General features: G+C 46.2%; 1 protein-coding gene across 1 annotated transcript in view; it reads left to right on the top strand.

The window, feature by feature from the left end:
* The first annotated feature begins 2,428 nt into the window (after positions 1 to 2,428).
* BCR (BCR activator of RhoGEF and GTPase) overlaps positions 2,429 to 15,665 on the top strand; it is a 111,793-nt gene continuing 98,556 nt past the window's right edge. The window contains exon 1 of the mRNA XM_064466411.1: positions 2,429 to 4,658. Coding sequence (XP_064322481.1) covers positions 3,146 to 4,658 — 1,513 coding nt within the window. The 5' untranslated portion in view covers positions 2,429 to 3,145. The remainder of the gene's footprint in view (positions 4,659 to 15,665) is intronic.

The following is a 15,665-nucleotide window of genomic DNA, read 5'->3' as shown; positions in this document are numbered from 1 at the left end:
GTGTCTTTTCAGGTTTTCATCAATAGTTAGAGGTCGTTCTAGGGAGTACAGTGTAACACATCAGTGAGCGAGTGGTATAAACTCTCTCTATCACAGCCTCTGAGTACACAAGTTAAAATGAAGTGTTCGGCGAGTTGAAGTTGTAGCAGAATCTGCATTTGGTAGTGGAGGTGGTTGATCGGTTTCTTGTCATTTTGACCAGAAGTTTGTTCCCACGGTGAGAAATTGCCATTCTCTGAATTCTGAGAAGGGGAGTTGCCATCTCTCTGGGCTCATAGAACGACTTAGACTGGATGGGACTTTGAGACATGTCAAACTACTGCAGAGGGCTGCTTTGTGCTACACTAAATGGTTTCTTAGTTGCAGCCACAGATTAATTAGAAATGTTTTATTTCTCTCGGAAAAGACTCTGCTTATGTGCTACCATTCTTTTTCCCTTCTTACAAACCCTCTGGTTCTCTCTTGTGGGGTCATGCTGGAGCACGGCTCAGAACTAACAGCTCAAGGGCTCTTCAGACTGAGCCGAGCGGCTCCTCTCTCCCAGAAGAGGGAGCTCTGCGGCCACCGCAGGGCGGTGCGCTCCCCCGCAGGCCGGCGGGGGGCTGTGCGGGGCTGCCAGCCTGTAGCTTAGCCCCCTCCTCACAGATTCTCACATCGGATGCGTGTCTGCCGCCATAGCCTTAGTCACCTTTCGTATCCTATTAAAATAATACTCTGTTGAATGCATAAAGTATCGGCAAAAATGCAGCGAGCCCTTCAATTCCCACTGAAACTTCTGGTGTTGTAGGACCTCAATAGATGAAGAGGGTGCGGGTGTTTAACAGTATTATTCACTAAAAGGTAAACTGCGTGCAGAACTCCCTCCTCTGACGCAGCAGAATTCCTACTACCTCCAGAAAGGGCACGAACGTCAGAAGAGTCAACCCAAACAGAAAAAAAAACAAAAAATCAGAACTGTGAGACTCCATTAAAAGCAATGTATAAATTCAGAATATATCCCTATGATGTAACACACCTGTCATTACTATAACCATGCCAGTACAGTCTTAAACTTCATATTACTAGAAATACATTGCATGTCAGAATTTCGTTGTTCAAAGTGCCACTAAGGCAAACGAATAGCGAATGGCATCAATTGTGAAAAGCTGATTTATTTTATTTCTGTGAAAGATTGAGATTTCTTCAAAGATTTATAGAGGTATTTACTAACATACTGAATTTATTATGACTTAGCCTACACTCTGTTTTCCATATAGGTCAGCCAATGCCTGTTATGTGTTAAAAGCTGAGGAAACAAGTACAGGAAAAGAGGTTAAAGCCAGGAAACAAAAACCAAGAGGGATGAACGGTACAAAACCGAATACATGGTTAGCCATTTGTGATATGTCTGAAAAGATCAAAAAATATTTTGTCTTGCATGTAAAAAAGCATGAAGAGAAAAACTGTTTAATGGATTATGAAACGTTGCGTATTTCAAAGGTAAGAGAGCTATTCCTCTGGACTTGTGCTTTCTGTCCTTACAGGATTTTAATAATTCTTGTTGGGGCTATATTCCACTCTCTTTTCTAGTAACACTGACCAGAAGAGATATACCTCCCTGCAGCCATGAAAGAAGCAATTTATGGGGGATATGAGGGTTATGTATCTCACTTTTTCCTATCCTCCAAACAGGCACAATAGAACTTCAGGAATACTTGTTACCACTTTTTCAGAGGTTGAATTAGTACGTGGCAGGGATACAGGGCTTAAGCACGACCACATACTGTGATTTCAGAGGGAGTAAATGCTCAGTGGCCAGAGTTTTGTTTAAATTGTTTGCAACCTTTCACCCAGAGCTGAGGCGTGGGGCTCTGAATTACCGTGGCTCGGACAATATACAGGGCAAAAGCGAGACTGATGCCTAAACAAAACAGCCTTTATTGTTAACAGCATAGTGATTTAGGCGTACCAGTTGCCCATCTCGGAAACCCAGCTTGTCACTTATAGGCAAGGAAGGACTGAATGAATGATGGGCCTACGCCTAACTGGCACTTCGGTTCATGGGGGAAAATGTCACCTGTGAAGGAGAGCTGCATCAGAGCCTGGGGGGAGAGTACGCTGGTGTTTATCCATAATATATGAGGGCACGGATGGGAAAGAGGCATAGGGCCGCCCCCCTATGCACGCGGGGACGTGTGCTCGGGCTCAGGTACAGTCATGCCTGCCTAGGGCGAGGACCAGGCCTGTGTCTGCAGGAGGGAGCAGCCCCGCACACCTCCGTCCTCCTCCCACCGGCGGCCGGCGCCCTCCGAGCCCCGCGGCCCCGTCCTGCCGCGGGCGGCCCCTTTAAGAGGCCCCAGCGCCGAGTCAGCCGCCGCGCGCGGCCCTTCCCGCCCCGCTCCTCCCCTCCCCGCCGCAGCCGCAGCGCCGCCGCTCGGGCCGCCGCCGCCGGGCCATGGGCAGCGGCCGGCAGCCGCCGCCGCGCCGGGGGGGCTCCCGCGGGGCCGCGGGGCGCTCGGGCACCCACGGGTAGCGGCGGGGCCCGCCGAGGGGCCGCGGCCGGGCCCGCCGCGGGACGCGCCGCCGCCGCCTGGCCGCTCCGCACGGAGGCTCCGGAGAGCGTGTGCGCCCGGAGGGGAGCACAATAGCCGGGAGGAGGAGACAGGGAAAGGGGCAGGGGAAAGGAGGAGAGAGAAAGAGAAAGCACAACACGGGGGTGGAGGGAGCGGAGGGCTCCTGAGCGTGGCTGCACCGAGGACCGTGCCCAGGACGGCGGCGGCGGCGGCAGGAGGTGGGTGGGGGGCGATATTTACCTTCCCTCCCCCGCCCCGAGCCTGTTCCTTTGTCCACCCGCTTGGAAACGCGCTGGGATCGCCGGGGTGGGAGCGCTGTTGTTCGCTAGTAGAAGGCCGGTCATGCCGGGGAGAGAGTAGCGAGCGCCCGGCGGGCTGGGGCCGGCGGCAGCCGAGGGCGGCGGGGAGCCGGCGCTGCTCCGAGGGTTGCCGCTCGCCTCCCGGTTCCCCTGCGCTGACCGTGACGGAGACGCTTTGAGTTGACCCTGCTGGAGCTGTTTCTGCCTCTACACGTGAGATCCGGTTGGTTTATTCTCTCCACCTATCTCTCTCCAGCCTCCTTCCTGTATCCTCCACTTGCTCCCGTATGCAAAATGGTGGACCCTGTGGGGTTTGTGGAGGCTTGGAAAGCACAGTTTGCAGACTCTGAGCCTCCTAAAATGGAGCTGAAATCGGTGGGAGACATCGAACAGGAGCTGGAGATGTGCAAAGCATCTATCCGGAGACTGGAGATGGAGGTCAACAAGGAGAGGTTCCGCATGATTTACTTGCAGACTCTTCTGGCAAAGGAGAAGAAAAGCTATGATAGACAGAGATGGGGTTTCAAACGTGTTTCTCAGTTGCCTGAAGGGGGTGCAGAGCAGCAGATCCAAGACCTGCATCATCACCAGTCTGCTGACCAAGATGAACATGAAAAAATCAAGTCACACCACGGGGAAGAGAAGTTGAAACCCAGGATACCCTCTCTGCGGAAGCTGTCTACCCAGAGTGATGGGTCAGACCTGTCGCCTTTGGACAGCCCCCATCACGGAGAGGGGGAGCAGGACAGGTGTAAGTACTACAGCGAGGAAAAACTGAAGAGAGTTGTGGAAGATATTGAGAACCGCTGCGATACAGATGGCTCTCCTTCAAAACACAGATCGGCTTCCACTCGCAGGCTAGCGGGATCTGCTGAGAAGGAGGGATCATTTGAACCTAGTTCTAAGGAGAGAGGGAACAGCACCAGTGTGGCAGCCCTAAGGTCCAATTTTGAAAGGATTAAAAAGGTCAATTCACATGCCGGAGATAACAAGGATGTTGTTGAAAAGCCCTTTTATGTGAACATGGAGTATCATCATGAGAAGGGTCTAGTAAAGGTCAACGATAAAGATGTTTCCGATAAAATAAGCTCCCTTGGTAGCCAAGCCATGCAAATGGAACGCAAAAAGTCTTTGCACTCCCTCCCTTCTAACATGGTACCCAGCTTCAGCGAGTTCCAGAGGCCTGCTTACAGGGGAAGGTCGTCAGAGAGCAGCTTTGGGTATGACGGAGAATATGAGGATGCCGAACTGAATCCCAGGTTTCTCAGAGATAACCTGATTAATGCCAATGGCAGCAACCGCTCACCTTGGCAGCCCATGGACTTCCAACCCTATCAAAGTGTCTACGTTGGTGGAATGATTGGGGAAGGAGAAGGGAAAGGACCTGTTCTGCGAAATCAGGGTGCAAGTGACCAAGAAAAACATCTCACTTGGCCCAGGAGATCTTATTCCCCCAGAAGCTTTGAAGATATCGGAGGAGGATATACTCCTGATTGTAGCTCTAATGAGAACCTTACCTCCAGTGAGGAAGACTTCTCTTCAGGGCAGTCCAGCCACGTCTCCCCCAGCCCCACCACTTACCGCATGTATCGGGATAAAAGCCGTTCTCCCTCCCAGAACTCTCAGCAGTCCTTTGACAGTAGCAGCCCACCAACCCCCCAGTCTCAGAAACGGCACAGGCAGCAGCAGGTTGTTGTGTCTGAGGCTACTATTGTGGGTGTACGAAAAACAGGACAGATCTGGCCAAGCGATGGAGATTTGCCTTCTGGGAGATGTCACCAGGACAGCTGCTTTCATGGGGATACAGGTACGTACCAGCTTTTTGTTCAGTCTTTTAAACGTATGGAGCAGGAAATGGTATGAAAATGAACGGGAGAGGTTTTCTAGGTGACCCTGGCTGAATCGTTCTAAGGGGACAACTGTTTAATGCGAGAAGGCTGTGGTTATTTTTTGGTGGTCCTGTTTTAGGAAGGTCCTGCAGGGGTATATGTCAGACTGCGTTTTAGGAATACAGTTTTGATTCCTAGATGGGTTGATTCAAACCTCTGTTGAGAGGATCAATGGGTCCCATGTTAATCAGTTCCTGAAGTTTCAGTACGAACACTGAGGTAAAAGGGGGCCACAACTGTTCAGTATCCACCACCAGATTGTTCTCTCCCTCGTATTCTTGCACAGAGGAGTTGTTAAACTCTACCTTAGGGGTGGTAGTGTGCCAACATTCTACAACCTGAGGGTTTTGCTAGAGCTTTACCAGTAATGATGCTGCTCCCATAATCTTGTTTTTTCCTGTCTGTATTAATTGGAGCGCTATTTTCTTGTTCTGTCTCGTGTCATCCTTCAATTAGAGCTGATTGGAGGTGATGATTGTGCAACCCTGTTCTTGAAGCTTTCTGCTATCGCTAAGTGAAGGAAGAACTTGGAATATCAGGAAGCCCCGCGGGAGAGCTGTTAATTTCACTTCAGCAAAGTTTTTGTTTGGGGAAGAATGGGCAATGTTTGAACCCGTTCTTATATAAGCCATTCAGGCATGCAGGTGTGTCTGTGGAATTGCAGTGGGTTTGTAGTTGGTGGAAGAGGCAAACAGTGAACTATGTTGGTGCAGATAGATTTATTGAATGCATGCGGACATGGGAACCTATTTACCAAGGCAAGGCACATAATGTAAATGGTATCTTGTGCCAACACCACTGGTCTTCTAGGCAGTAAGTGAAAAACCATCAAATCCAGGAATGAAAAAAACCCAGTATGATTGTCTTGATAGACTTCTATCATTCTAAACCCACTAGATAACTCACAGATTTTCTTTGTCTCTTTCAATCTGTCATTTTAATAAGGGGTTAACATGTTATTTATCAATGTGACTGAATTCCTGAAGTAGTGGGTGAATTGAGAGGCCTATCAGAGATGTTGCCACGTTCTCAGGTTGTGTGAATTCAGTGTATTAGTTCCCAGAAGACTAACTTTGCTGGAAGGAGATGCCTGGTTTTCCTTTCCCTGCTGACTGTTTTTTGCCAGCAATACTTTTGGGAGCAGCAATGAAGGGAGAGCTCTCCCCCCCACCCCCCGCTGCCGTCCTCACCGCCTGTTGTTGTACGGCTGTAATGGATGTTCACTGTACACAAAATCTCAGCACCCTGTCCTTACAGTGAGTTCTTCCTTATCAGACTGTATATACATTCTTGTTTTCTATCTGGGACTACTGCATTCTTGTTTGGTTTTCTACCTATATTTGCATCTTACTGGTAGTACTTGCAATGCAGGGGAGAGGCTGGATCTTCTGCGGGTTTAAACTGAGCTGCAGCCATCTGTCTCTGCTCCTGTTTACTGATGCTCTTTAGATGACTGGGAAGCCTCCTGGCAGTTGCAATTTTTGCAGAAAGAAACAAAGGGGCAAAAATAACAAAGGTTGATAAAGCTTGAGGATAAATTCAGCTTTCAGAAAGGCAATAGACAGTTTTTATTTGAAATAATTTAGCTGGGGTGTAGTGATAAAAAAATGGGCAGCTGAAAAGTCAGAACAGTTACAATTCCTGGTTGTGTCGGAAAGCTTTGCGCCTTGTTCCTAAGGATGACCGTGCAGTTGCAGGCAAGGACAGAACGTAACTGATTCACCTTCTGCTTTCCTCAGCACGGGGGGTAACATGGCAAGCTCAGCAGGGACCTTCACCAGATGGCTAATCGTTACTGTCTTGCACATTAGCTGGTGGCAACTTTTTACTTAACCAGAAAGGCTTATGCCTTCAGGAGGACTGTGTTTCTGATTAAATCCTACTGAGCATAACTTTATATAAATTTTCTTTCCTGATTAGGAAGAGTTTTGCTCTGAAACCGATTGGCAGGACCTCTGTTTGTATATAACAAACAAAAGGCACGAGAGATCCCTGTGTGATTAGCTGGCTGGCTACCGTTCCCAACTCTCAGGCTCTGATGTGGACTGTTCCCTGACACCACCTGATAGGAAAGCAGTTCACAGATCCAGCCAGCTTTTCCTGCGCCTGCATTTCAGTCACTGGTTCTGCCAGGCTTCCCTGAAGTTTTGTGTGAACAAAGAGTGCAAGTTTGAATCACAGCAGGTTCTGGCCAGCCTTAATGTTAATTAGCATCAGGTGGGTTTTTTTCAATAGTATTTGGCTTCTTTGTGCATTCAGATTTTTGTAGGCTTGCTGGCTTTGCTTTTCATGACTCTGGTCACAATAATGCTGAGTGTGGTGCGGACAGGTGTGATGTGAACTTTCTGTCTGGCTCTGCTGTCCCAGTGCATCCTGAGCTTGGCCAGCGGACGTGTGCTGTTTTGTCCAAATTCTTTCTTGAGTTCACAGTCGAGTGATAATTTTCTACTTTTGTATTACAAAGAAGGACTTAGAAGGAGGTCACCTAACTCTCAACCGAATGTGACGAATGTGATCGAAGCCAAAATTTGAATCTGGGTTCTTGGAGATGCATTACGAAAAACCTTAAATGAGGCCAAGGTAGTAGGCCTTCAGTCTTTTCCAAGGAGCAGAGCTTCAGAGTTGAGATTTGGTAATAACTGTACTTTCTATTAAATGTACTTAATGGATCCCAGGCAAAGATATTTATGTTAGGATGAATTATGTATCACTAATTTCCTCTAGTGGGAACAGAAAAAAAATCACATCCTAACTCTGTGTTAAGCCTGAATATTTTTACTGTGGTGGTGGAGGAAGAACAAGGCTTTTAAAATTCTGTCTACTGTTAAATATTAGTTGAGAGACAGACACAAGAGAAGCCACCTGTTTTGCGTTTCTGCTTATAATGAGGGGGAGAGTTGCGTAGTGCCATTATGCAGTGATGAGACCTCGCAATGGCCTCAGCTGGGTCAGTTTTTAAACTAGTAATAGTTTAATTGAGGAGCACACTTGAGTTGTTGCTTGGCTTTACAGTTTGCTTCATAAAATCAGAGCATGCTGTCTCATATGTGTGAAGTGACTTTATATCGGCATAACAACATGGACACCACGTAGATAAGGAACCAGCTTTACAGGTAAATATTAAAGGTGCCCCAGAAGCAACTCTGTTCCCTTGAGAGGACTTGATAGTGCTCTCCAGAGAGTTCTGCCAGCCTCTCTCTGTAGAAAGCTACCAACAGCCATAGTGGTCAATATAAGGCCCGTTTGGGGATATGTGTAATTTAATTCCACTGGGGGTAAAGTTTTGCTTATTTTAGCCTCTACGGAGTGTGGGAGCCCTGAATGTCACTTTCTGAAGACCATGGAGTAGTTTCTGTATTTTTTTTGTGAGTTTGATGTAGACAGAGGAAAGAGTGCTGGAATTTGTCTGTGCATGTGAACTGCAAGACTCAAAATTCCTGTTATCTCAGCTGAGCAGAATGTCATTTTAAAGCGCATACTTAGAGCTGTAGGTTCTTCAGTTTTTTGTATTCCTTAAATGCCTGACCAGAAAGGCAAGCATCTGAATTTCCTGCTTTTAAGGTAATCCTTGATGCTACTTAATTTTAAAGCCCCAAGAAAGCATGCATTATGTCATCATGGAAGGACATTGTTCTGTACCAGTTTCTGCAAGGGTCTGTTCCTAAGTTACTTGCATGTTCTGATATCTTGGACAAGTTTCTTAATTTTGCTCTTCTTCCACCCACTATTGTATTCTGTGGACTTTACAAGATGAAGTTTGAAAAGTGCTTTGCTAAAAAGCAGTACAATGACGCCTCATGAGGGAACATGCCAGTGCTGTTGCTGCTGTTTAGAAACACAACTTTCGTTGAGCAACTGAGGCAGACTTCAGTCCACTGCGTAGGGATTCTTATCTGAGGATCTGAAGTGTAGGAACTGTTGTCATGTGCAGCTCGCTTGTTAATTTTAAGGGCTGTTGGCCTGCTGTCAGTCTGTGACTCTCCTTGGGTCAGGAATGAGGTTTAGATTTTCTCTGACACTTGTTTAGTTCATTTCGCTATTACTTTTTAAATATGTTTTAATCCTTTCCTGTGATGATCAGTGGATTTTCTAGGAGCACTGATGACAAGATGCTGTTTAAATGCTTTCCCCCCCCCCCCCCCCCTTTCCAGCCATTTAGTGGCTTTTGAGATTATCAAGCTGCTCATGCAACCACTCCCCTCTTCTTAGTCTGGGGAAGTGCAGAGCTTCCTCTTTCTCTGCCAGATTTCTCTTTCCCTCCAGCTGAGTTCAGTGGAATCTACGGAGCTTCTAGCTTTATATCCCCAATGATGATAGTGGACTCTGCAGTCCTATTTGTTTGATTTGTTCCTTCTTCCACAAAGAGTTGCTAACCCTTGCCTGAGGCCTACCATAAGTAATGGCACGCAGAGAGATTTTGCTTTTGCTTTTCTTAGGTTCGCCCTAGATTGTGGAGTTTCTCCCACCCCAACACTCAGGTTCTTCTGCAGTCACAAAGCACCTGCCTTTGAGGAAGAGTGTAAACCAGCCCAGATAGTAGCTGCCTGATACTGGGACACCCTGGGGAACGCAGATGTCACCTGATCTGTCTGTGTGAAGCTAATTTTCACGGTCCATGACAGAGATATCAAAGTGGGACTGGCTTTCCTATGGAGTAAGTAGAAAGAGAGCTATGAACTCTGCAAGTCATGGGTGAGGTAGAAAACTGCTTGTCATCCCTGCATAATTGCTAACAGTTTAGAAGTGGTCTGGCAGTATCGATGAGACCGCTTTGTGCAGCTGCCATTGCCGCATGAGGGCCTACCAAGCAGGCAGTGACCTGTGGCTGGGTAGGCAAAATATAATACTAGTGCACACTTAAAGGTTGGGAGTGTTGTTAGAAACTCAAGGCTTGGACCAAGCTGCAAGAGAGCCACATGGATATCCACGCAGCATCCACGCTGCAATGGCCACAGACTAGAATGCTGTTTTGTATGCCAAAACAGTTGGACCTAGGTGGTTTCAGTATGGTGCTTTCACAGAGCCAGGGGCTAGAGCCCTAAAGCGCTGCACTGAGCGCCACACAGATGATGATAATACCCTTCGTTTGAGCAGGAAATGTGTAGGCAAGTAGAACCACAATATTAAGTCTGTGGTTCAGTGAGCTGCTGCTATGGTCCTTGCTGACTCTGTTCAAAGTACTGAAAAAGCACTGGTTTATGGCCAAAGCAGTTGAACTGACAGATGTGTATGAGCTGTGCATCCATTCTGCTTCATAGTTGTCACCCTCTGTCCAAATGGTTTCAGAGGAAAAACACAGAGAAGTTGGTGTTCTGTGTGAAATTTTGGTCCTGCCCTGAGAAGAGGCAGGGAGAGTTGGGAGCATCCATGGGCTTACTGCCTGCCCCAGTGTGCTACCTCCTCTGAGATGGAGGCTTCTTCCTAGGTGGCTAAAGGAAAAAGGAGAGAGACAAGGAGTAGAAAAACCTGATGTCATGGTACAGACATGGCTGTTTTTCAGTTGCAGAACCAAAAGTGAGCAAGGAAGCGAAGAGCTGAGGATGGGGATGAGCACAGTAGAATTGGCTAGGGTTTGGAGCTAATGAAGGGACTGGGCTGGTGGAGTGAAATTAATTGCTGTATGGAGGAACAGGCAAACGTGGGGAGAAGATGGGTCTGTCTTTAGGTTGGTATAAGCACTGACAGGTATAAACTTATGAAGTGATTTACTTTTGGGTGTAGGTGATGGACTTCAGAGCATCGAAATACATTTGGGAATGAGGTGCTTTGGTCTCCTGTTCTCTTATCTCTAGCAAAGCAGTTGCACATGTGTGTGGTTTTAACCTTGAAGATTTTCACTGTTTAGTTAAGTATACGTGACGCTATGTACGGACTTCCAGAGGTGCAAAACTGGAACATTTTACTTTTGATTCTTGCAGTTATGCTATCTGCTATTGCATTGAGACAAAGCAAGCTAGGAGTTTACCAATTTGTGGAATTAATTGCTGTACCACCTTTCCTAAGTGCTTCCATTCATCTAATCTCTCTGGTTTAGATATTTGGAGAAAGTGATAACTACTGTGTTCAGTCACTCCTTCATTGACAGCTTGCTTTTCACTGCCACCAGAAAGTTTCACTGAGGTGTGAGCAAAGGGAGTAAAACGAGTTGGGTGGCATGGCGAGTATGAATAACAGACTTGGGGAGGGGGGGAGTAAGGTTTAATTAGGAAATTTGCTAAAACTTCAAGTGGGGGTTAGGAAATGCTTATCTGAGTACTGTGCAGCACGCTATTGCTAATGATACTGACTTAAAAGAAGTGTTGGGAGAGGGGAGGGTGATTCATAATCGAAGTTTGGCTTTGCAGGCTATCTGAAAGATGGACCAACAAAGGAGTCAGAAGCCCATGAAGGTTCGGGCCCCAGTGATAGCCTGGAAACAGGCTATCTAGCTTCTAGTTGTAGCACGTTTAGCAGCTTGCTTTCAATGCCCTCAGTCTCTCCTCGAGCTCTTAGGGATAAACGATTACTGTGCAGAGGCAAGGGGGACCTGTATTTCAGCTTCAAGGAATTTTGGAGGTCAGTCCATAAAGGTTAATGAGGTGAGACTTGGCAAGCTGTTTGAGGAGAATTGCTCCATTTCAATTACCATAGGGAAGCATATTGCTGTTCATGAAAATCAGACTGTTGATGGGAGGCACAGCTTATATGGAGCTTGCTTCCCCCTAGAGAAACCAAGACTAGCAGCTTTTTTTTTTTTTTTTTTTTTTTTACTGTGTCCTCTTTGGTTTGTTTTGCCCAGTCAGATAAGCACGGAAGGAACAATAAGGACCTGATCCTGTTCTTTCCCTGATGAAATATCATTGACTTTAGTAATCTCTTGCTGGCACATGTAGGAAAAGAAATGGTGTTCTGGTACAGGTGAATGGCAGCTTCGCTGTGCAGATAGGAGGGGCAGGCGGCAAGTGACAACAGAAATGCTGGAATGGATTAGTTTGGGTGAACTCCATGTGAAAGAAGTGCTTCCAAAACAAGAATTTGAGTGTCTTAAGTTACAAAGCAGGTTTTGGCCAGCTCACTGATAACAAAGTGGATTGCTTTCCTGATCATATCTTTAAATTATATGTGATGTGAAAGTAACCATAAACTGTAAGTAAATCCTTGAATGTCGTTCTGTCTTATTGCTGAGGCAGTTTCACATTCTTAACTTCTCTAAACTTGTTTTGAGTTGTACTGTATGTGTTTTAAACAGTAAAACTGTCCAGTGTAGGATCAGCGTGGTGTATTTCTGTCACAGAATCTGGTTGCAGTTTGCAAATCTTCCTGTTACTAAAATAACAAAAGCATGTCTCTCTCTTGTCTTCTTCCCAGCTGCCAAAATGGTATCTCTCAGACCCTTTCTTAACGAGGTTATGGCTGATGTAGTAATCAGATTATTGCAAATGTAATTGGAATCTCTGTTTCAGAGAAAGCTCTGCCCAAACATGGCAGCTGGAGCTGAGTTAGCTGCTCATGGCTACACGAATACATGAGGAGTATGCGTGTGAGACTTCACAATGATTGCCCTGTAGGAAGAGTGAATTAGTAAACTTCAGTCTTGTTGGCTTGTACTACTGAATTGTGCCTGTTGGTATTGCAGGCCTGATGCCTAGTTGTTATCTTCTGGTTTTTTTTGTTATTTGCAGTCGTTTCACCAATCCTTGTTGCTTCTGGGGTTTTTTGTATTTTGTGGAGGGAGCAGTTCTTTTCCAGGGAGGGTGAATCCACCACAACCTTCCTTCTTTTAAAAATAATATATTAAAAAACCCCATCATCTTTTTGGAGCTTCTGCCCAGGTTAGGTCTGGCTCTGATGGATCCAGAAGCCCCAAATTACTTGCAGATTGGTCTGAGACTAGAGGAGAGTAACGACTGAAGCAGGCTGCTGTGGATCACACAGCACTGTCTGAAATCTAAGACGCCAGCCTTTGTAGTAGTTACTTAATAGTGAGCAACTCCGGTTTGGACTCGGCGGCTCCTCTCTCTGTCTTTGTGACCTGTCCTTGATGTGTGGAGAAATGCGCTGCGCAGCCTTGGCTCACTATGCCTGTTTACTCCTTCTTAAGGACTTCAGATTATTCCATGCTTGACACTGAAATGCAGCTACTTCTGTGACGGGATATGTGCCAGCTATTATGTTATCAGCAATTACATAGTCCCTTGGCTGCAAAGCTAGTAAGGAGTGCCCATTTTGAACCCACAATATGGGTGAGGCTGGAGCAGGCTCTAGTTGTTAGGATAGTTTTTAAAAAAAAAAAACCACCACCAAAACCCACCATAAAAAGCTACAAAAACCCAGCAAAACCCTCAGTTACCTACAGTCACATCTGTGTGTTTTTTTGAAGTGGGCCAGCAGCTTCCTAGAATAATCTGTTCTGAAGAAAAATACCTCATTCCCCAGAGTATCAGGCTTCAAACGTGTCTGAGCTGCTAAAAAGTAAATGTGATTGGTCTGTTATCACTGGGGAGGTGTAACATAGAGACACAGAGAACTGTATCTGCTGCAGTCTACAATTACATAGCATGGTATGTTTTGCCCAAGAAGACAGTAATGGCCTGTCAGCCTGGCTGGGCTTAAGGCTTCCCAAAAGAGATTAGATTATTGTGCTCCGTATGAGCCAAGGCACAGAAAAGCATGTTTCTGTGACTGTTAGCATCCAACTGCCTCAGTTCATAGCAATCTTCATTTTTGCTTCCTGGTAACCTAGCTCTGTTCATGGAAATTTTTTTTTATAATGGTCAGCACTGACATTACCACATGAAGTCTCAGAAAATAATATGCTGAGAAAGTGAGTGGATTACTGTTGGAAGACTTCTGTGTGTTTCCACTGTCCTTGCCCTTCACCTCTTCTGCAGACAGTCCCCCTCGTTTGGATCCTTCTAGGCGGAATGTTTGAGTGTGGGAGTTCCCTTCCCTTTCATGGGTGTCTTGTATACTTTTGCTGACATTCTCCTGAGGTGGCCGTTGGACCTCTCAGTCTGATGGGAATGAAATCACTGTCATCACTCGTAAGAAAATATAGTAATGCCTCAATCTAGCAATTCTTTATCATTGTCTTTGAGGAAGTCTTGGTATTTGGATAAATATATTTGTCTTTGCTAACTGTACTAATTACTTACTTGAATTTGTGAATTAGCCAGCAGAGAACATCCTGTTGTAAACTTTCATTGAGTTCTCCAGTCCAAGCCTAGCTGTGGTTGATACCAAGCCCAGTGCTTAGTTGTGATTAAAGGTGCCTTGGATGATGGCAGCCTGCACCTCATCGGTGACTGCAGTAAAGAGCAGCACATCTTACAGTCTGTTCCTTGTTTTACTTTTCTTGTTTGGGTTTTCGGTTTTGTTTTTTTAATAAAAAGCTGATGAGTGAAATCTGAATTGCAAAGAGGAAGAAAATCTGACAAGCTGTAATCTTGAAAATACTTTCTTCAGCCTTGGGACATACACCACTTCTCTAGCCTAATATTGGCCATCCATAGCTCCTGATACGGGGTGGATGGGTGTGGGGAAGGGAATCCTGTAGCCAAGTCCAGAGTATTTGTCTCAAAGGTCTCTTGGCTTGCTAACTTGCTGGAACGCATATCTCGGCTCACGTAAACATGTTCCTCAAAGGCCTTCAAGAGCTGCTTCTAGCTATGACAGAAAACTAGTACATTTAAAACAAGCAATACGTTGCGGGTAACAATCACCTGAATAATTGAGTGAACCTTTTGTTCAGCCTTTTCACCACTAGCTTCTTTCCTAAGGAACTTACCCATAGGTCTGAAGTATGCTGTGAATCGTGTAGCTAGTTTGGGTGTTCCATGGCCTGCTGTTGCCCCCCGTCCTAGGAGACCTGTGGTTGGAACGGCACCAAAAGGCAGAGGTTACTAACAGAACCGCACAACGAGCATGTGTCTGATCAGATGGAGGGCTCTGGTGTGGGGGGAAGGGGACTATGTGTTTAGTCTTCAAGTATCTTCAGAAGAGCCAGCATGTGCTCCCCTCCACATGGAGCCCGGGAACCACTTGCTGTCTTATGCGAACACAACAGTTCATTGTTTTTCCAGCACAAGGGCCTTTGGCAGAACTGACTGATGGTCCCCATGGTTTTTTCTGATGATAAGGATCTAGAAAATTCCCTGTTTTTCCTTTGGTATTTCAGGTGGAGTATTGAGCTACAGGCCTCGCTGCCTTCTTGAATTGATCTGTTCCGAGTGACAGTAATGAGACGCTGATTGCAATTTTGAGATTGTTTACATGGTCTGATGCTCTTGTCATTCAGATGTGGGCTGGGTTCTGCTTCATGTGAGTGCAGGAGCTCTGATACCTTATGAATTTAGATCAGGGCATATTGAAAATTATTTTCCCCTTTCCTGTATTCCCTAAGTGATGTTTGAGCACGTAGCCCAGAGAACGCAGACCTGTCACTGCAGCCATTTAGTCTTTGGAGAGGCACTTCCTCAGTTTCCTGAAGGTCCTCCAAAGCACAGCGGAGCAGTTGCACAAACCCATAAGCCTCGCCCTTTGCAGTTGTTGAGACACCACACTGCTTTGTATAGAAATATATACATAGGATTTATATATCACTTTGACCCTTTCTAATCCAAACTGATTTTGCAACTTCTGTGTGCACTGAGTGAAATAACTTTATATTAGTAAACCAATGGTCCAAGTAAACTAAAGGTTTGGAGGTACTGAGGTACTGGTTACCGTGACACCATATCAGAAGCTTCAGGTTGATGCTGATCCCTCTCCACTTCAGTATTAGGGAAGAGAAGATGATCTCGCTTCTCCTCCAGGAGTAGCACTTTTCCATCTTGCCAGGTGTACGAGTGGGCAGCACCCTGGAACAGAGCTGCAGCATCTGTAAGTCTTGGGAGGAGACAGTATTACAGTGGGGGACACGTATCCCAGGAGGATGTAGGAGACAG

Source organism: Phalacrocorax carbo, chromosome 15, assembly GCF_963921805.1.
Source record: "Phalacrocorax carbo chromosome 15, bPhaCar2.1, whole genome shotgun sequence".
NCBI classification, from domain to species: Eukaryota; Metazoa; Chordata; class Aves; order Suliformes; family Phalacrocoracidae; genus Phalacrocorax; species Phalacrocorax carbo.
Note: the sequence above shows the minus strand (reverse complement) of the source record. Positions and strands in the feature narration are given on the sequence as shown.